Source organism: Chiloscyllium plagiosum, chromosome 12, assembly GCF_004010195.1.
Source record: "Chiloscyllium plagiosum isolate BGI_BamShark_2017 chromosome 12, ASM401019v2, whole genome shotgun sequence".
Taxonomy (NCBI): domain Eukaryota; kingdom Metazoa; phylum Chordata; class Chondrichthyes; order Orectolobiformes; family Hemiscylliidae; genus Chiloscyllium; species Chiloscyllium plagiosum.
Window position 1 is genome coordinate 23553562 of NC_057721.1, and position 22556 is coordinate 23576117.

The 22556-nt window shown below is 40.0% G+C and overlaps 1 protein-coding gene across 5 annotated transcripts in view; it reads left to right on the top strand.

Moving 5' to 3' along the window:
- Positions 1 to 22556, top strand: part of dmd (dystrophin) — a 2012228-nt gene that overhangs the window by 528708 nt on the left and 1460964 nt on the right. For all 5 annotated transcript variants that reach the window (XM_043700735.1, XM_043700733.1, XM_043700734.1 and 2 more), the window contains exons 3-5: positions 8173 to 8265; positions 10107 to 10184; positions 17752 to 17844. In XM_043700735.1, the coding sequence (XP_043556670.1) occupies positions 8173 to 8265; positions 10107 to 10184; positions 17752 to 17844 (264 nt within the window). The remainder of the gene's footprint in view (positions 1 to 8172; positions 8266 to 10106; positions 10185 to 17751; positions 17845 to 22556) is intronic.

Genomic DNA, 22556 nt, shown 5'->3' on the forward strand with positions numbered 1-22556 from the left:
CATTGCCTGTGCACAAGTAACTTAATTTGAGGGAACAGAGTTGAGCAACCTGGGTGAGAGAGATCTTGAAGGCGTTCTGATATCTGGTTCTTCTCCTTAGGCTCTAAATGTTGAGTAGCTGGGAAATATGTTTTGTTCAGTTTTAATGTAAACGATGTGTATTTATCACTAACCAGAAAACTACATGTTATTTTGAACATGGTAATCTCTTCTGCTTCCATTAAGAATGGGAAATACTTTTTAAAAAAACACAAGTGTAGCACTGAACAAAAAATAACACTTGCAAGTCCAAGTTCTGTTCTTGATTTTTGTTTACAAAGTTCAGCCAATGCAGACTAGACTATACAGACAAATGGTAAGAAAAACCAAACCCTGGAATGTTTTGTTATATCATTAGAAGGGACATATAAATATGTCAATAGTATGATGTCATATCCTTGATAATTATGTTCATCTTTGCTGTGTATGTGGTATAACTGGCTTAAAAAAATGGAGTGGTTTTAAAAAAAAGCAAACTTGTTGTATAACCCATATTTTCATTCTCAGCTACTTTGCCCTTGATTTGATTAAGAAAAAATGGCTGTGTTACTTACAATCTGATCTCCTGTAGTGCTGCAGCCATGTTCCTGTTGCAGTATTTGCTGCATGGTTTTCCCTCAGCACCCATGGTCTCCATTGCTGCGTAGAATTGTGCTCAGAGCCAATTTTACCACAAATGTTACATCTGATTTAACTGCAAGTTTCATCAGTGGGTCTGGTTTGTTCTCTTCAAAAAAAAATTGTTGAATTTTGCCTGTCAGTAAAGATTTTGTACTGTCCTTGGGTTTGTCCAGGTTTGGGTTGCTTGGCCTCACAGTGATTTGTTCAGTTATCCAAGGTCAATAATATTTTAACTTTAGTCTGCAGTTATTTTGGAACTCTGTTAAATGAGGTAGATTTGGAGGAGTGCAATATGGTGCAAACAGAGACTTCAACTTAAAAAAAAAGGGTAATGAGTTTGGGGCTAGATGTAACACTTGAGAATAGTTTGAACTGTGGCACAGCTCTCATGCTGTACTGTATATGGCCACAAGTATCTAATAAATTAAAAGCTGCCATTTTGGGAGGTCCAAACACCATGGAGGAGCAAAGGGCAATGTAGACCTTCAGGATTATAACCAATGAGTATCACTAACTGGCAAATAGATCTGGGGTAATTTAGTTCCCAGTATTTATTCATTAAGGTTAGAGGAAGCAGGGTGAGCACAATTAAACAGCAGGCAGCCTTCATTAGCTGGAGAATTAGATACCCAGTCTGACCAGAATTGCCTTAAACCTCATTTGAAATTGTGAATTCAAAGCTAAATGGTATTTAATCTCAATGTATCAGACATCTCAATTAACCATTGCCATAGCAGTGAGTATTTCAGGGAGGAGCCTTGGTTAAAATTATGGGCAGTGATCTATGGAGTCAATTTAAGAAGGTCTTTGGAGTTCGAACTGAAAGTATCCAAGTGGTGGATGTAAGTCCTGAGTTCAGCAAGCAGGTGTTTGAAATGCAATCATGTCAAAGTGTCCTCTTAGCTGCTGGATTGAACCATGTGCCACATGCACTGTAGGCAACAGTGACCTTGTGATGAAAACTGTGCTGTGTTGTACACACCAAATAGAGAAAGAAAGACTCTGAAGGACTTTAAAAAAAAGTAGATGTGCACAATAAGTACGATTAGAAACTCTAGGCATTTCTGAGGAAGCAGCACCAAGCCAGAGTGCACTGAAGCCCATGCTTAAGTTGGACTGCCAACAACATGATGCACTTAAGGAGCAATGGAGGGTCATTTAGTTTGGGGTTAGTGGAAGAACGCAAAGCAGCCTGTTTGATCGGAACCCCCATCCACCACTTGAATCCTTCGTTCCCTACATCAACAATGCACAGTGACGCTAACACATATGAAATGGAAGAACAGTGTACTGCAGCAACTCAGCAAGGTTTCTTTGACAAAAACTTCTAGACTCATGACCTCCACCAGCAAGAATGGCGAGGTCATCAGAGACACCACCTATTGGCTGCCTTCCAAGATTGGAATTTTACTGAGGCTAAAAGCTTTTATCATGACATTAAATGACTGGTTATAGACTTCTATAACTCTTCATTAATGTGCCAAGTTACAAATTTTTAAACTAAGCCTGTACCAGTGTGACTTGTGATAATTTATTGAAGTACATCTGATGTAACCCGTACAACAAATGCAGCTTCATTCTAGATTTTGCTTCTGAATAATTTTCCCCTTTGAAAAGTTTTGCCTGCCTGCTTACTCACCCTTCAAACTGTATCACATGTTGACAGTATTAGCATCTGGATCATGGAATTTCATGGGCACCAGATGCTTTTGTCCTTTGAAATATCACCTGTTCTCCTCCGTGGGAACATCAGAAATAGGCAATTCAGCCCTTCAAACATGTCCAAGTCCTCTTGATCTTCTTTGCATCTATCTCATAGCTCCTTTCTGTGTATTCTTATTGTATTAGCACCTTTTGAAGTATTACATCCAAAACATTTATCGTGAATACATCCCACTCAATCTATGATCCTTGATTTGGAGATGCTGGTGTTGCACTGGGATGTACAAAGTGAAAAATCACACAACACCAGGCTATAGTCCAACAGGTTTAACTAGAAGCACACTTGCTTTCGGAGTGTCACTCCTTCATCCTCACCTGATGAAGGAGCGACGCTCCGAAAGCTAGTGTGCTTCTAGTTAAACCTGTTGGATTATAATCTGGTGTTGTGTGATTTTTAACTTTATGATCCTTGAGATTTTGTTTTATTATTTAATGGATGTGGATGTCACTAATTAGGCCGAGAATTTGTTCAACGTCCCTAAATGCCATGAAACGGAATGGCTTGCTAAATCAGATCGCAGTTAGGAGTCACCCACATTACTGTGGGTCTGGAGCTCATGTCAGCCAGGTCATGTAAGGCTGGCTGATTTACATCTCTCAAGAACATGGGTCATCTAGATAGGTTTTCATGTCATTCAATGATAGTTTCATGATCACCATTATTGAGCTTAACTCCCATTTCCAGTTCTTTATTTATTGAACTTAAGTTCTGCTAGCTACTATGGTGGATTTCAATCCATTGCCTGGGTTTCTGGATTACTAGCCCAGTGACATTATCATTAAACCTCCCCTCTAATCGCAAAACCCAAACTTGAGAGTGATTTTGTTTTTATTTTACTTACTGCCCATTAACCATTTCTGAATCCTTACCAGATGTTATTTTTCTTCACTTGGGTCAGGTGAAGCAATTTTACCTGGCTCAGAAAAGGCCTGTTCTTAATTGTCACAGGCTTGAAATGGAGAAAAATGAAAAAAAAACATTGAATGTCTGGAACATAGCGAATGGAAAGCCCTAAATAAGAGAGCTGTTTTATATTTGCACTTAGCACTGAAGTTTGCCAGGTAACAATGTCTAACTTCCTTAATGAATCTGTAGATATTGTTTTGGTGTTATGATTCATAGAATTATTCCAGTGGAATAATTTAAAGAGGCTGGTTTATTACTCAATTACTCAACTATAACACTGTCAGTTCATTCATGGAGCCTGGATTTCACTCTAGCCCCAGAATACTAAAATGAAGGATTCTCTCTGAAGAACTGAGAGAGTTCTGTAGGAAATGACTTCCGTGCAGTCAAATACAAATTCAATTAACAACAGTAAGTCCATGAAGATAATGGAAACGTCATTGTGGAATGAGGGTGTACTTAATAAGTTATGATGAGGCACTTTGTCAAATAGAGAGAACGTCCTTCTGCACCTGACAATACTTCATTGAAAGTTTGTGATGCAATGGCTATACAAATTAGAAAATTCAATTTCCTATTTAGAATATCTTAAATGTGAATTTATTTGTTTTGAAGAAATTTGTCTCCAATTGAGCTATCTGCTTAAAAGGATTTTTTTCAGAAAAGTGCTTTCCCTATTTAAAGCTATTTCTCTTTCTATGATTGTGGTTTATTGTGCAGGAGTCTAGAGCAGAATTGGGTTGATTGCCTTTTATGGCAGTGTCATATTTCGTGTGTGTTCTATAGAAACTTCAAGCACGGAAAATAAAAGTTTTTAATCTTGGACTCATAAAAAGTGAAGCACAAAAACAAACAAATTTGGAAAGAGAACATACATTTATAAAGCATGAAAAGAATGTGTGGATTGGTTGGATCATTGGCAGATGGCATGAATTGAAAAATGCCAGTCTTAACGGTGAAAATAAAATTCAGCACCTGGGGGTCTCTGAATGGTCAAGGTCTTGTCATGGGACATACAACAAGAATTGCCCTTGTCTTCTCACTGAAAAGATACAATGTATGGATAAGTTTGTTTTTGTCCACATCCAGCAAGATCTTGTGTGTTAATAGGGACAGCCTCTATGTAAATGCAGTAGACTACCATAAGCACTGATCTTAAATTGGTATCTAGTGTAATTCTTCGCACAGTCAGAATTAATTTAGAAAAAATGTGTTCTGTAGCAGAATCATATCCAGTGTTGGATTTGGTATTCTGAGGCTTGCAAACATCCATGTCGTTGCTCATTATTGATAGTTTATTCAATACGCAGATACCTTGCAGATACCTCCTCCTACCGTCCCCTTGATCATGACCCCACCCCCCACCACCAAACCATCATCTCCCAGACCATCCATAACCTCATCACCTCTCTCCAAATTTTGATTCCTAAACCCATTGACTGTTCCACCGCATGTTTTAATGTGATTATGGTTTTTGCCTGTATTACCCTTTGAACTCGTGGGTTCCAGAACCTCACCACTGATGAGAAAGTTGTTCCAGGTGTCATAGTCAATATTTTTTCAATAATTAGTACAGCATTTCTTTTTGTGGGAGCTTGCTACATGTAAATTGCCTGCTATGTGTCAACACTGACTGTACTTCCAAAGTACTTTATTGGCTGTAAAGCATTTTGGATCTTTCTGTGGCCATAACAGTTACTATATAAATGCAATTTAATTTTAATAACTCAATAGTTACTCATAGAAATCTAATGTTATATCACTGGGATGCTTTTTTGCCATTATTATGGCAATAATGTTTTTTTCAAATTTAAAAAAAAGTTATGATATTTCAGCTACTTTAATCCCATGTGTATCACTGATGATTTGTATTTACTCTGTGGAAATTTTAATTGAGTAGAAGATTTTACTGCATTTTACTTTCTGATTTGCTGTTTGAGAATACTTCAGTGTAATTGGCTGCCAACTCCCTGCGGTGATATCACTGTTACTGTATGCCTAGTGTTTGTCTTGATCTTGCACATATCAAGAAAGGGAAACTTCATGCCTCAGAGATCACTAGATAGCAGAAAATCCCTTTAATACTTCAAAGTACTCTTTTGGTATGATCCTAGATATTGAATATTGTTAGATATTATTACTGGAGCGAATCATAGATTTACATTTAAATAGTTCCCATTTCTGTCTTTGTTCACTCCTTTCCTCAGCAATATTTTGTGTTTGATTTTGTCTACTTTCTGTGGTTTTATTTACCCTAATGAAGAAGAGCATATCTTCTCAACATCACAACTATTGATCTCACCCTGCTTGGCTGTTGTATGGAACCCCCTACGTGTTAACCCCTTAAAGCCAAATACATAACAATATTGTCAAATTTGATGGAATTTTAATGCATTTACTTTAGGGGAAATTTGGCATGTTAATATGCTGCAGTTTTTCTTATCTGCGATGTTTTGTGTTATGTTGCTGAAAATATTACTGATGAAATACTTAGCAGTTGTAGTAAAATCATGCGTATACTTAGGATGAAGAAGATTATGAGTACCACATATGCTTGGTCCAGTTCTTGTTGGATTCATTTGGATATCAAAGTTGAAACTTTATTGCTGGAACAGCACAGCAGGTCAGGCAGCATCCAGGGAACAGGAGATTCGACGTTTCGGGCACAGGCCCTTCTTCAGGAATGAGCAGAGAGTGTTCAGCAGGAGAAGATAAAAGGTAGGGAGGAGGGACTTGGAGGAGGGGCGTTGGAAATGTGATAGGTGGAAAGAGGTCAAGGTGAGGGTGATAGGTCGGAGTAGGGTGGAGGCGGAGAGGTCAAGAAGAAGACATTTCCAACTCCCCTCCTCCAAGTCCCTCCTCCCTACCTTTTATCTTCTCCTGCTGAACACTCTCTGCTCATTCCTGAAGAAGGGCCTGTGCCCGAAACGTCGAATCTCCTGTTCCCTGGATGCTGCCTGACCTGCTGTGCTGTTCCAGCAATAAAGTTTCAACTTTGATCTCCAGCATCTGCAGACCTCACTTTCTCCTGATAGTTTATTCGCCAATGTACCACTCAAGGAGGCTATTGACATTGCATTAAGTCAATTTATCATTGCTAACTAGATGTGACACTAGTTTCTGTAATTAGTTTTACGGAACTCAAAACATTTGTTAAAAACAAACTCAACTAAATAAGTTACTATTCCCAAATACTTAGTTTTGCCATGGGATCCTCTCTAAGCCCAGCTTGTGCTGACCTCTTTGATTACCATAAACAGCATGCCTTGGGTGGAGTATCCGCTAATCACCTATTGCCTACATGCTTCACATAAATAGATGACATGTTTTGTGCTCATTGAATCCATAGCTGCAAAGAATTCCTTTACACAATATAATTAATTCCATGTGCTCAAACGTAGCAATGAAATAGAGCAATCAAATGAGCTTCCTTTGCTCAAGATATTTGCTGAGAAAGCTGCCAGTTGATAACTTACTACTATCCACAGAAAGGTTACATTCACCCATTAATATATATGTTGCCATTCCTACAGTTTTACATGCTATTAAATCAATCTTATTGGCAACAGTGTGAATAGGGCCCTAGTTATCTGCACAATGTGTAAGTTAGATGCTGATTTAAGGTCAAAGTTATCTGATTTGATAATGGCTACTTTGGATTAAACCATCACTCATGGTATATCTCAAACTCACAAATGATTGTTTGGCCTCCACCTTTGGTCCTGAATGATGCCCAGTCCACTTCAAATCACCTCGGAAGGAAAGGTGTTTCAAAATTCCAAACAAACCTTGGAGCTAACATGTTGTGCCAGTACATGCATATGGTTTTCTTGATTTACAGAATGCTGCTGCCAAGCCCCCCAAAAATATACTTCCTACCCTACATGAGTAATATGAATGAGTTTATGTCAGTGTGATGCCAGGTATGCAGCCATATGTCCCAACAGCTGGCAGACCGTATCAGACAGCATGTTTTGTAGATGTTGGTATGCCAATTTATTCAACCAGCTAGTATTTATAAGTGTCAATACCGTATTCAAAATTGGATGTGATTTTGTTATTGGACAGCATGTGCGAAAGAATCCTGACTCTGCTAAAGTATATACCAGAAACCAATTTGAGATGAGTGGTGAGGTGCACAGGGTAATGCATTTGTCTGTACTTGACGATACATTGTGAAATGAGTCATGGAGACTACCAGTCCCTGCTGCATTTCCCATGGGAACACCTTGACCATCAGAGTCTTCCTGGCTGGTCTGAGTTTTGTTTAGCTAATTAAAGTTTAGTGTGTCAGTCCTGATGGATCCAACATGAAAAGCGTTAACTTCTTGTTTCTTTTCAGCAATGATAAAATTGTATACTGCCAATCAACCGGTCACCTAGAATATATTTAAAATATGTATACTTTAATACATTCGTTCAAAAGGCAGTATATAAGAAATAGCATCAACTTGATTCTAAACAGTAGAATCTGCATCCTGAAGATTTTCTTTGTTTTCTTACAATGCAAAAATGTCATCAATAATCACTGGGACAGCTGGTGCAAACTATGTGCAATTTGTATTTGGGAATTTAAACTTGTTTACTTTTTGTGAATCCTTCCTAAATGCAATTATTTAGTTCAGGATCCTTGAGTGAAATTTGACGTACTGTTTAATGCCAACTCGTGAGTTGAAAACCTCTAAGGAATACCAGGAAAATGCAATAAGTTCTGACTCACAACTGAAACACTCATACTTAAATGTGCTATTCAAACATACAATTACTTACAATTAAAATCAAATTCTGATTGTGTTTTTTTCATTTCTGCTGGGATTGTAGATGCCTATAATAGTTGGCGTTGTTTTCTATTAATCTCTTTTTTTTTTTGTCTTTTCGCCCAGGCTGGGAAACCTTTGATTGAAGATCTGTTCACTGACCTACGTGATGGAAGAAGGCTTCTGGAACTTCTGGAGGGTTTTGTTGGCCATGAATTAGTAAGTACAAAAGTTACATTATTCAAAATTCTGCTGACCTCAGCAGCAAGCTCAAAGCTTTTCTTAATAAAATATAAATGAGTATTGTTTCCACTTGAGTCATGTAATCTTAAAATGTGAACAAACTAGATCTTGAATAGTACTATAATTCCCATTCTTTGAATGCAGTTATGAATTTTAAGAACCTTCAGTTCATTGCTTATTAAGTATGATATTTTAAGATTCAGGCTAGGATTTGTCATCCTTATTCTCAAATGGTAATGTTTTCATTTTCAATTAAGCCTTCATAAATCATTTAGGCCATGTCTTCAGCTTTTACTGAATCAATATCGAATTTTTCATAAAATTAGTATTGGTAGTTATTTAGTGGTAGTGGAAGCTGCTTTGAGGAAGCTGTTTAAGCTTTGCACTGGTGTCAATATATTTGAAATCAATGGTAGTAATCTGTGGAAAGTTCGTGTGAAATCTTGCAGACATTTCTGTAGTTATTTTAAATTACTCTTGTAATTGCCAAGACCTTCCTGTCCAGTTGGTGAGGAAGGTACCACTCTGCTGAAGATATATACGAAACATGGTAAAAAATGTGTCTGCATTTTCTCAAATAAAATGTATCTTCCTTTCAGGCACTGTAATGCACCAGCTGCTGTCAGCAAAGTATATGAGGGGTCACATGGTGAGGGAAGGAGAAGTGATGAACAGAAGATGGATAAAAGGATTGTTAGACATTTTTATATTTGTTGCCCTGCCGTTGTTGTTTATTTGTTGCCTTCTATCTTACTCACTGTTAAAACATTGTTTTGATGAAGCAATCCATCTCATGAGGTTAAAGAGAGCTCCTGGAGATTTTGTTTAAAGCCTAGTGTTCTGAAAATCATTTGTCTTTTTAGAATGATGTTTACCCATTGTTTTGCAGGAAGACTGCTGCAGATTATATTTACCAGACCTGTCACGTGTCAGAATTACCATTGTTGAATTTTGTGAAAAATATTTCATAAACAATTAATCATCAAAGTTTGACTTTTTCTTAAGATGAATTACCAACCTTTCAAGAAAGAAATATTATGCATCATTATTGCAAAAGATCCCTTCTATTTATTTTGGTTATCATTGAATTTCATTTAATGTAAGTAAAGGTATGATTCAGATATCTCCAATCAGTGTCCTCAACTTTCCTTCTCCCTCCCTTCCTTTCTCTGTGCATGATGCAAAGAACACATTTTTCATGTGGCATTTTTTATATTGACTGGACAAGCTGTGTACAGTCAAATGTATTAAACTTGAAACAAACGAGTTTGATTACTCGTTTCATGTACCTGTGTCCCAATTGTGAGCTGTTTCTATGCCATATGCACAAGTCATCGGAAAATAACTTGAGCATTTACAGACTTATTGTAAACATAGGTGTCAATTTGCAAATCAAACATGCTCTGCAAAGACTGTAAAGCCTAAACATTTGAAAACTACTCAACTGTTTCAATTGTTTCTGTCTTATAAAACTGGTACAATTTCTAATTATTCTGGCACATAATCTCTGCTGTAACTTTGGAAAATATGAACTAATGCCAACCTTCATGCAGATGCCAGGCCTCTTTGTGCTGAAGGCCACTTAAATCACTCAGTTTGTTCTCCAGTCACTCATTGATCAATTCACTGAGTCTTTATTACCGGATGAGTCCTTCGCTCGAATGTCATTTTATTTCCTCAGCAGTGGAGAAGTGAGGTGAGAAGTTAGATGCTGTTCAGCTGCAGCTCTCTCTCTCCAGCTGATGGAAGAAGAGAGAAAAAAAATCAAGATTTTTCTTCGGCAATTATTTATTATTCCTGTCTATTTATTGCTTTAGGCAAAAGAAAAGGGATGCACAAGAGTTCACTCCCTGAACAATGTCAACCGAGCTCTACAAATTTTGCAAAAGAACAATGTAAGTAGTTGTGTTGTTTTAAATAAACTGGTGGAGTTGGTTGATGATTGGACACGAGTCACCAAGTTTAAAACTGTGATAGGACATTGTTTGATGGACTGCCAATTCAAACAATTAAGTGTTTTTCTAAGTATGTGTTACAAAATATATTCCCAAAAATAAATGTAGACCGCTGTTCCAACATTTATGATTAAACTGACACAACTTTCTCTATTTTCCTCATTTTTTTGGGCAACTATAATCTCAGCACCAGCTCTGGTTGAGACAATTGGTTGCAGTGTTGTTCTCTAACTTACCTGTTAAAGATGCATGAAGTCAGTTTAGGATTGGAATTTAATGGTCACTTTCTCTTCCTGCAACCCCGCTCCAGAGAATCTCTGGTTCCTGTTCAATGCTCTTTAAAACTGTAAGACTTACATTGAGAGCTGTGGCATTGAAGAACTGAAAACGTGGAGGTGATTTTAGTCTCTTTATTGTTGCACTAATATGAAACAAGATGATATCAGGTGAAAACTGAAATTAGCTTTTTACACTATCTGCAGAACTTAGCCTAACTTGGCTGAGTTAAAAATTCTTTGTGGTTGGAAGTCCTATTTGAAAGAGGTAAGAACTTCATGGATAGATGAAAATTAAAGTTGGATGTCAGCATTCGTTTTCCAGTGGGGAGTGACAATTTGTTTGACTAGTGCAAACAATTGATGGGCTATCAGTTGCTTTTATTAAAATTATGTTGTGGGTTTGATATTGTTATTGTACCAATTAATATTTTATTAAAGTCTGTATTGGTTATTTTATTCATTTGTCATAAACCTTGAACTATGAATGTGTTGACCATTTTCGACTGGAAGAATATTCATTCTGAGGCTTTGTTGCTACATGGATGGAATGACAAAGTTATGTGGAATTTTCAGTGCAGGAACAAGCCATTTGACCCAGTGCCATTATGCTCCACATGATGCTCCTCCCAAGTTATTTTGTCTAACCCTCAAGTTATTTTAGCTTCCTAATATACCTTAGTCATCTACAACAGCTAATACTACCACATTGCCTCTGAGAGTCATGGTCAGAGGTCCCCTTAACCACCTAGCCATTGACTCCAGCCATCTTTTTGGCAACTGTCTCAAGCTAGATCAAACACTAATGTTGCATTTGACCTCCAAGATGAGCGTCCAAGCACCTATCTGCACCGTGACTAAATCCAGCTATTTCCACTTGGTTGCACTGCCCAACTGCACCTGTCTCAATCCATCTGCTGCTGCCGCCACCTTTACCCATCTCTATGCTTGACTACTCTAGTGCACTCCTGGCTGCTCTCCACATTCTACTGACTGTACATGCCACGTAAAATTTCATTGCTGGCATCCTTAATCCTGTTTATCTATTAATCCTGGGCTGATTGATGTATGCTGGCTCCCGATTAAGCTATACCTTAATCATAAAACTTGCTTTTAAATACCTTCATGGTATAGTCCTTCCCAATCTGGAGTTTACTCCATTTCCACAGTACTAACATATCTGCTAACAGCAACAAAATCTGCAGATTTGTGCGTATTGTCTTGCGAGCTATCATGGCTCTATAATTCTCCAGTGAGGTTTTCTGTGCTGTTTTCACCTGTACAAACTGACTGCTTGGAAATGAGATCTCAGCATGATCAGTCATCCACAAGAAGCCCGTGAAAATCCTAGCAGAATACGATGCAGCATATTTTGAAATCCCCTGGCAGGCAGTCCGATGCCGCCATCAAAAACTGTGCAAAAGTACACATTTTAAAGAAAAGTAGCAACAAATCTGGATATTCAGGATGCTCAGATGTGAGATGCTTCTCTCTAGTTAGTTCTTCCTTTGGCATTCCATTGGCACATGTCCCTGCTCATGCGCTGCTGGTTCAGTGGAATCTTGCTTAACAGAAAATTCCTTAATAGAAATAATGGGGCCAGTGGGAAAAGCGGGGTTAGGGACAGGCCCACAAAATATATCACTCACCATCGCTCAAAAAGTCTAACACAAAGTATAGCATAGCCTGAATGAAGGTTGAGATCATAGTTATTAATGAAACAAAATTACATTTAACATGGTACATTTAAAAAATGTAAGAGAGCTGCTCTCTGTCCAGTACCCCTCTCAGAAAGCTGCACTGTCAGCAGCTGACATCGGCACATGTGCTGATCTAAGCAGGCGAACTGACCCCCACTGGAATTGCTCTATTGTGAGCAAAGGTAAGCATTCTTGAAAGTACCGTTCCCTAATTCTTCAGCCACATTAAAGCCAAATCGCGCTGTGGAAATGTGCGCTATGCCAAAACAGTGACTGATGGCACTCTAAATGATGCGAAAGAGTTTGAATGTAGTATTGCTGGTGCGCCCTTTGTCAATCATGGATAGTTCCCTGTCTTAGCAGGTTGTCATATTAGGAAGGTCAGCACGTGTTGATTGGAAGAAGAGATGGGTGAGAAAGATGCTCACAAATCTCTGCTGCCGCACCAAATTTGCCACTGCTGATGCTATTTATTGTTTTTCCCTCTATTTCAACTTCGTGAGGAGATGGGTCCTCTTCCACACTGGTGTGCTTTTAGATAATCTCCGAGGTTTCAGGTCTCCTTTTACCTTTTCCAAGGATAGTGGAACCAGGTAAATAATTGCCTTAAACACAATCCTTCAGTATGCATAATGTTTAAAGTTGCTTACCACATTGAGGTACTGTGACCATTAGAAATAAGTTGAGTATTGAGCCAATAAAATTGGGAGCTGGTGCATTGATGATCTCCTGGTAATTCCTGTGAGCTATGGGAAACGGAAGAAAATAATAGGTAAAGATGGAGATCTATCAGGCTGGTTCTGAGGACTGAGCCACGAAGATTACCTCAGATTACAACAGGATCTTGAACAGATGGGCCAATGGGCTGAGGAGTGGCAGGTGAAGTTTAATTTAGATAAATATGAGGTGCTGCATTTTGGGAAGCGAAGTCAAGGCAGGACTTATACACTTAATGGTAAGATCCTAGGGAGTGCTGCTGAATAAAGAGACCTTGGAGTGTAGTTTCATAGCTCCTTGAAAGTAGAGTCTCATGTAGATAGGATAGTGAAGAAGGTGTTTGTATGCTTTCCTTTATTGGCCAGAGCATTGAGTATAGGAGTTGGGAGGTCATGTTGCACTGTACAGGGCATTAGTTAGGCCACTTTTGGAATATCGCGTGCAATTCTGGTCTCCTTCCTATCGGAATGATGTTGTGAAACTTGAAAGGGTTTAGAAAAGATTTACAAGGATGTTGCCAGTGTTGGAGGGTTTGATCTATAAAGAGAGGCTGAATAGACTGGGGCTATTTTCCCTGGAGCATTGAAGGCTGAGGGGTGACCTCATAGGGGTTTATAAAAACATGAGGGACATGGATAGGAAAGATGGACTAAGTCTTTTCTCTGGGGTGGGGGACACTAGAATGAGAGGGCATAGGTTTAGGGTGAGAGGGGAAAGATATAAAAGAGACTTAAGGGGCAACGTTTTCATGCAGAGGGTGGTGCATTTATGGAATGTGCTGTCAGAGGAAGTTGTGAAGGCTAGTACAATTGCAACATTTAAAAGGCATCTGGATGGGTATATGAATAGAAAGGGTTTAGAGGGATATGGACCAAGCGCTGGCAAATGGGACTAGATTGAGTTGGGATATCTGGTCGACATGGACGAGTTGGACTGCAGGGTGTGTTTCTGTGCTGTACATCTCTCTGACTCTATAAGTCTGACCTGGTTCCTTCTTTATGTTTCTGGATTGCTGTCAATACACTTCTGGTACCAATTCAGAAGCACTTAAAATAGCCTGTTTGACATCTACATAATCTCTTGACCCTCGTCTGACAGCAGTGCAAATATCTCACTAGCTGTGCCGACAGCTTAGTCTGAACTAGCATTACCCACAAGTCCTCTGGCCACTCCATCTGCCTATCCAATTTTTCAACTGAAATAAAAAAGGCTTTGACATCTTTCTCATCAAGCTGTGGCGATGTTGTTACATATTTGTATGCATCCCTACATTCTCCCTTCATCTCCATACTTGTTGACCTGACTTTCCTAATTTGCAACATCAGAAGTTCAAACACTCTCCCTCTTTTTGCTTAGCTAAGAATCTTCTCTCCCTTTGTTTCTTTCTTTCTCTCTCTCTCTCTCTCCTCTCACTCTGTCCATTATTGCTCAGCTAAAAACCTTCTCTCCCTTTCTTTATCTCCTAACTCAAGCTGTTTCATCAGCAATTGAATTCTAGCCATTTCCAAAGATGCTCATGGCCTTTCCAGCACATTTAAATGTGAAGCAATTTCAGTAATAATCTCATCTCTTTTCAGAGATGCAGGCAATTCCAGCTCTATCTTTTCCTTGCTAACCATTTGTAAACTCTGAAAGTCACTTATTCCACCCCCAGAAAACATACAGTAACTGAAAGTGCCTTTTCTCTCACTTTTAATCTAACCAACTGCAAGTAGCCAAAATTAAACACGTTTTTCTCACCTAAGTTTTATTTAAAGATCTAGGACACTAATCGCCAAGTGTATTTATATCTGCTGGGACCTTTCATATCCCAAATCTGTTCAAATTTGTCCAAATTTATCCAGATCCATCTAAACCCTGTCCAAATCCCTGATAACGAGCCCCCAAACTGTTAGGACACTGAGGTCGAACCCCTCTGTTAACTATGACCAAACACCCAGAAAAGCTCACCTCACTTTGTAATCTGTTAAAATGTGAGTGAGTGACAGAGAATGTCTAATTTCCACTACTTAAAGAAAAAAAATACAATTTATTTTCCTAACTCTAATAGTGAACACTAAACAAAAACTATTCACAAATACAAGCCCTCTTTTTCTCAACTAACTAGCTGATGCTAACTCTATAAAAATGCTGTTCCTATAACACACATTACCATTACATTAACTTAATCTCAAGTCCATACAGTCTCTGTCTTCTCCAGTGTCTTCAGTCTTTCATCTGCTGATTTCTCTGGGTGGTTGTCTTTCTTTTTACTGCAAGTATGTTTTACAGGAGAAGGTACCTTTCTGGTAGAGAGTTCTATTAATTTCTTTGAGAGCAAGATGTTAGATGGGCAGTTAGCTCTCCCGCTGTATAATAGTTGCTCTGCTGATTGGTGGCAGTTGTTCTGACCCATTTTCAAAATGCCTGTGTTTTTAATACCCCGCAACACCATACCCTCTCATTGGCTGCTGTTGTCAAAACAATAAATTCAAACTTGATTGGGTTTTCATATCCTGATCATAATTTAACTGAAATGGTTAAGTTTGAATTGTTGTCAAAACAACAACCAAAACTTAGGTATCCGAAACATCCTTCCTCAGGTAAAGGGCTCAAAGCTGCTCACGATGATCTAAATGCAGTCTGACCAGAGTCTTAAACAGCCTGAGCAGCACATTTTTGCTCTTGTATTCTTGCCCTCTCAAAATAAATGTTAACACTGCATTTGCCTTCCTAACTGCCACTAAACCTGCATGTTAACCTTAAGAGAATTCTGAACTGGCACTCATTCGTTCTTTTGTCCTTCAGATTTCTGAAGCCTTTCCCCATTTAGAAAATAGTCTACACCTCTGTAATTCTTACCAAATTGTATATCCTCACACTTACTCACATGGTATTCCATCTGTCATTTCTTTGCCCACTCTCCGAGCCTGTCCATGTTCTCCTGCAGTCTCTCCACTTCCTCAACACTACCTGCCCCCCACCTATCTTCGTGTAATCTGCAAACTTAACAACAATGCCCTCAGTTCCTTCATTCAGATTGTTAGTGTATAACGTCGTCCCAACACTGACCCCTGCGGAACTCCACTAGTCACCGGCTACTGTTTTGAAAAAGACCCCTTTATCCCTACTCTCTGCATTCTGCCAGTTAGCCAATCCTCTACCCATGCCAGTACCTCGCTCCTAATACCATGGGCTGTTATCTCATTTTGCAGCCTCTGGTGGGGCGCTTTGTCAAAGGCCATCTGGAAATCCAAATAGATGACATCCTGTTGTCTAACGTGTTTGTTACCTCCTTGAGAATTCCAATAGAGTTGTCAGGGATGATCTCCCCCTGACAAAACCGTGCTCACTCAGTCCTATTTTACCATGCACTTCCAAGTACTCTGCAATCTCTTGCTTAATGGACTCTGAAATCTTACCAACAACTGAGGCCAGGCTAACTGGCCTGTAAGATTCATCACAAATAAATGAAATTGGTGGAGAAACTCAACGGGTCTGGCAGCATCTGTGGAATGAAAACAGAGTTACTGTTTCTGTGACTCTCTGTCAGAACTTTTCTGCGATCCTTGGTTTTGAAGCAATTTTACCCCACACCTTCCTACAGTTTGTCCACAATCAAAAATACAGATAAACACATGGTCTTTATAGCTTCTCAATGATACTGCAAAACGTTAGAACTGCAACAGATTAACTTTTAACAGCATTGACTCGTTTGGGAAATAGGAAGAGAAGTTGGATGATCAAAAGTTCAGCAGAAAAGGGATTCAGACAACGAGGTCTGGGGTTCGTGAACAAGATTCAATTAGAAGGGGTAAGAAGGGTGGTAGGGGAGGCTTTGGAGAAAGATGAGCATTCCAAACTCAGGCAGCAATCATTCGCTTCTCCTGGATTGCAATATGCACCAAATAGTTTGCTCATTCAAATCACTGTTTATATACAAGTGTCGGATCTATGTGCTAGAATCTCAAGGGGGTGATTCGAGTCTTGGAATAGCTCAAACAGGAAGGTGGGCCATATCATGTGTTGTTGAAGCACTGAAAAGACCTTTGGTGAGCCTAGCCCTGGTCCCAAGAACTGTGGGGTGGACTGCCAGCCAATCAGAGGTCTAAATCCCTGCTGAAAGGCAGAGCCAGTGGGTAGGCAGCTAGTACTAATCCTGGCACGGTACCTGCTTATAATGTATCCCTGCTGGATCACAGGCCACAGGTGAGGGCTCTTGGGGGAGTAAATTTGGCAGAAATGGTGCGGAGTCACTCTCTGTACCCCACACCCAAGTTTCCTAATTATTAAGTTTCTTTTAAAAACAATCTTTGTCATAGCATGCAGATAACCCCACATGGAATTTCTGGATATGTGCGTTACACAGTGAATATCACCTTTCTCTCTCCCCACCCCCAAGCTACCTAGCTTCAGAAAGGATTGGCCTTTACACAGCCATAATATGTAGGGGTATGGGTGGGTTACGCTTCGGCGGGTCGGTGTGGACTTGTTGGGTCGAAGGGCCTGTTTCCACACTGTAAGTAATCTAAGTAATCTAATGTAAATAATATGGCCAGTTAAGGGCATCAATTGCCATAGGGCATGAAGACTTTGGGCCTTCCTACCACAGAGGTGCGAACCTGCTTGAACGTTTCTCTCCGTCCACCACTCCATTAAACTCACCAAAGGAGAGGACGGAAGGTTCCAGCCTGTATTCTGTCTCTGTTTAGCAGCTTGGATTTCTCATTGAAAGGTTTTCAGGTGGCTGGTTGAATATGCTTGGGTCAGCCCTTGGGGAGAAAAGTATCCTGTTATGAGTTACGTGACTCATTTGTCCTCTTTGTGTCTCCACAGGTGGATTTGGTAAATATCGGTGGAAGTGACATAGTGGATGGAAATCATAAACTTACCCTTGGCTTGATCTGGAGTATCATCCTTCACTGGCAGGTAAATAACAATATAATACCCATCATTCGTTTTTATCATTTGTTTGTTATGAAATGGCAGGGATTTTTCAGTCATGTTCAGTCAGGATGACTCTGTTGCCACAGGTTTGTGTTACTTTCAGATGTTCCACAGCTACAACCCAGATTTGTCCACTGTATTTTATGAAAACTGTCTTTACCAGTTCTGTTTGAGTTTGGTGAATGTGTGGACTCGCCTTTTACTCCATCATCTGGTCAGGCAAATGTCCTTTGGCCAAAGTGGTCTGCTCTTTGGTTTGCACCAATGCTGCACAATATCTAATGACTGAAGAAACCAGGCGAGGGGTTTCCTGTGGTTATATCTGACTCTGTGCATAAAAAAAACAGTCAAAGCAAGCTGCTGTCTTAACGTTAGTCAGTGAGGTGGGATTGTTGATTGATCTTAACTTCCTCACCTACTGTCCAATATCATTATCCTCATTGGATGGAATTGTGCAGCTGTATGAATGTACCCTTTTTGTTTCATGGGCTGGAAGACATTCTTGCAATAATACAGTAGTTTATCAGGTGAAGTGACCTTTAATACAACTCCTTAAAAGTGAAAAACTATACTGAAATGCACAGTTTTCCAACTGAAATTTTGAAGGTTGACTTCTCAGTTAATAGCTCAAACACGTCAGAGATATTTCATTTCACAGAACTGTGACTGTAGGGAGTACATTATTAACTTTGCATGAGAAAGAGAGTCTGCGATTTATTTTAAGTTGTCAGCAGTCTCATGGCATTTTCAGAAGGAGTCACAATGGGTCTCTTATGAGAATTCACTTTCTGGAATATTTGGTGGTGTGTTTTAGTTCTTATTGGTGCGTCGCCCATTTCTTGGCATTGACACACGAGAGCTGTGTGTGAGCATGGTTTAGAATGTTCCCACTTTTTTGGAGCTGGTCAGTTGGCAGGTCTGTAAAACCCAGTCTGTGCACAGGGATCCGTTAGATGCATGTGCATGTGGACCTACACATACAGACAGCAGAACTGCATACATCCAATGACCCCACACAGTGCAAAATGGTGATCTGTCGCCTTGAAACTGTCAGTCTGAGAAAGACAGGCTTAGACAGGAATACAGGGTTCTAAGGGAAGTTTTAACATTGTTCGTTAGACTGGTTCAGGTGCTGCAGGTTGAATTTTTTTAAAAAACAAGAAAATCTTCACGAGGAAATTGGAGTGAATGTCTGGTGCAATAAGCTTGCACTGGATTAAAAGAGTCAGTCTCATTAACCAAATCATGGCCAGCTATAACATTTGTGTGAGTTGGCAGAAATCTTTTCGTGGTAGAGAAGAGGTTTTCAGAATCTTGAAGCATAAAAAGGAGCTTCTTAATGTATGTGAATCCCTTGTGATAAAACATCACAGCTTTCCGTTCAGTGGGGGACTCAAGAATCAGAGGGCATAGGTTTAGGATGTGAGGGGGAAAATGTAAAAGAGACTTTTCAAACAAAGGGAGGTGCATGTGTGGAATGGGCTGCCAGAGGAAGTGGTGGAGGCTGGTACAGTTACAACATTGAAACGGCATCTGGATGGATATATGAATAGGAAGGGTTTAGAGGGATATGGGCCAATTGCTGGTCGACATGGGTGAATTGGACGGAAGGGTCCATGCTGTACATCTCTCTGACCCTTTTGGTCTGCCCTGTCTCCAGGATGTGCAAGTGTTTCCAGTATACGTGTTAGTTTTCCATCCTCTATTTCTGCCCAGTTCTTCAACAAAAGCCCTGCAGTATTTCCTGTCCCAGATCACATTGCTCAAGGTCCCTGAGTGGTTGCAAGCTTTTGTCACCATCCATCTCATGTCAGGCCTTGGCAGTGCCCATTGCCAGCTTCAGTGTTGTGATTTGTGTAAAAGAGGTAGAAGCACCAAGGGCTGCATCTGAGCCATCTACTGCTACAACATTGTGGTATCAGCCCTGCCCCTAAGCCACTGGGTGATTGATATGGTCAGATGAATTAGGAGGAGTGTTGAGCCTGTCCCACCATTCAGTAAGTTCATGGTTGACCTGATTAAAACCTTAAATCCATATTCCTGCTTAATCCTGCTAATCTTTCACCCTCTTGCTTAACAATAATCTGTCTACATCAGCTTTAAAAATATTATGCTTCCAACACTTTTGCTGGGAAATTTGCAATGTGTGTGTGGGTGGGTTGAAAATAAAAGCCTTACCTCTGTTTTAATTAGTAGCCTTTGATTTTGAAATAATGACCCATAGTTCTATATGCCCGTGAGGAGAAACCATTCTCTCCGCAGCTACCCTGTCCTGATCCCTCAAGATTATAAATGCTACAATGAAGTCACCCCTAACTCGTCCAAACCCGAGAAGATGTTAGCCTTGCTGATCCAACTTTTCCTCAAGGCAATCCCTCCCATTCCAGTATTTAGTACATTTAGTACTGAAGATTTAATAAATCTTCTCTGATTGCCTTGAACTTTTCCAAGTGCCCTGCTATAGCTTTTTAATACCATCCTTTAACATTTTCTCCATGACAGGTTATCAGCTAACTTGTCTGTAGTGTCCGACTTTCTGTGAACCTCCCTTTCAAACAAAACAGTGACATTCACTGCCTTCCAACCTCATGGAAATGTTCTAAATCAAGTGAATTTTGGAAAATTAAACGGTATGCATCAATTATCCCACTCGCCCCTTCTGCTAAGACCTTAGGATGAAATCCATCAACGCACAGATTCAACAATTTGCGCAGCTCCGTTTCTTTGGTGATTTTGATTTTTCCTGAATTCCTCCCTCTCTTCCATTTTGTGATGTATCACTAGGATGTAACCTACACCCTCTCTTGTGAAGAATGATGCAAAATACCTCCGATTAATTCTCTGGTCTGCCTTTGAAAGGCAAAACTCTCATTTTGCAAACACTTCAAATAAAACATCATACTCGCTGTTTTTGTTTTGTTAGCTTTCTCTTGAACTCTAATTGTCCCTCCTTACTAATTTAGTGATCACTCTGCTTTGTTTCATATTCTGCCCAATTTTCCGACTTCCCATTCACTTCAGTGAATTCAGCTTTCATGCCCTCGTAATTCCCTTTGTATATTTCAAAATATCATCTTCCAGCTGTTTCTCTCTACCTCAACCTGAATGTTAAATTCCACCATCTTATGGCTACTGCTAACTAGGGGTGCCGTCACAATGGGATCATTAATCAATCCTAGCTCATTGCACTGCTCGAAGTCCAGGAGAACCTACTTTCTGGTTGGCTCCAGAATATGCCATGCTAAGGAACTACCCTGAAAATGTTCTGTGAGCTCTTTGTTTGGGGTACCTCTGTTCATCTGACCTTTCCAGTCGAAATGTAAATTAAAATCTCCCATGATTATCGCATTTCTGACAAGCTCTTACTATTTCTACCTTGATTCTCCGACCTGTAAAGGGTGAGTTGGAACCCACTTTTCCTGCACCCATCTTTGAGACATGCATTCAGCTCTCTGATCAGATTTGCCCTATGCCACATTGCTTCGATAATAGTGCAAAATTTATGGTCTTCGAAGTTCTAGTTTTGGGTTTAATACCTTGCTCCTCATAGTGATTAAACAGAACCTCTTTCTTTGTCCTACTGATGCCACTGGTGTCTAGACCATGATAACCGTCTTCAACCTTCCACTAAAAGTCTCTCTCTAGCCCGGAGCAGTTGACCAAAAAACCTGGCAGGTTGTTTGGATGCACACTCTTTGTTGCAGAGAATTGTGGAAGCCCCCTCATTATAGAGTCCCTCACTGCCACCATATTCCTCCTGACTACTCGCCCCCACGTGAGTGACTTCTGAAACCATAACACCATGGTCAGTTTGTGCATTCACTCTGCAGCCCTTCCTCTCATCCAGACAAACTGAAAGTACCTCCGATGTGTTGGACAGTTGCAAAGGCAGACACTCCTGTCATAGAGTTATAAAGATGTACAGCATGGAAACAGACCCTTCAGTCCAACCTGTCCATGCCGACCAGATATCCCAACCCAATCTAGTCCCATCTGCCAGCACCTGGCCCATATCCCTCCAAACCCTTGCTATTCATATACCCATCAAAGTGCCTCTTAAATGTTGCAATTGTACCAGCCTCCACCACTTCCTCTGGCAGCTCATTCCATACACGTACCACCCTCTGCGTGAAAAGGTTGCCCCTTAGGTCTCTTTTATATCTTTTCCCTCTCACCCTAAACCTATGCCCTCTAGTTCTGGACTCCCCGACCCCAGAGAAAAGACTTTATCTATTTATCCGATCCATGCCCCTCATAATTTTGTAAACCTCTATAAGGTGACCCCTCAGCCTCCGACGCCCCAGCCTGTTCAGCCTCTCCCTGTAGCTCAAATCCTCCAACCCGAGGAACATCCTTGTAAGTCCTTTCTGAACCCATTCAAGTTTCACAACATCTTTCCGATAGGAAGGAGACCAGAATTGCACGCAATATTCCAACAGTGGCCTAACCAATGTCCTGTACAGTCGCAACATGACGTCCCAACTCCTCTACTCAATACTCTGACCAATAAAGGAAAGCATACCAAACGCCTTCTTCACTATCCTATCTACCTGTGACTCCACTTTCAAGGAGCTATGTACCTGGACTCCAAGGTCTCTTTGTTCAGCAACATTCCCTAGGACCTTACCATTAAGTGTATAAGTCCTGCTAAGATTTGCTTTCCCAAAATGCAGCACCTCGCATTTATCTGAATT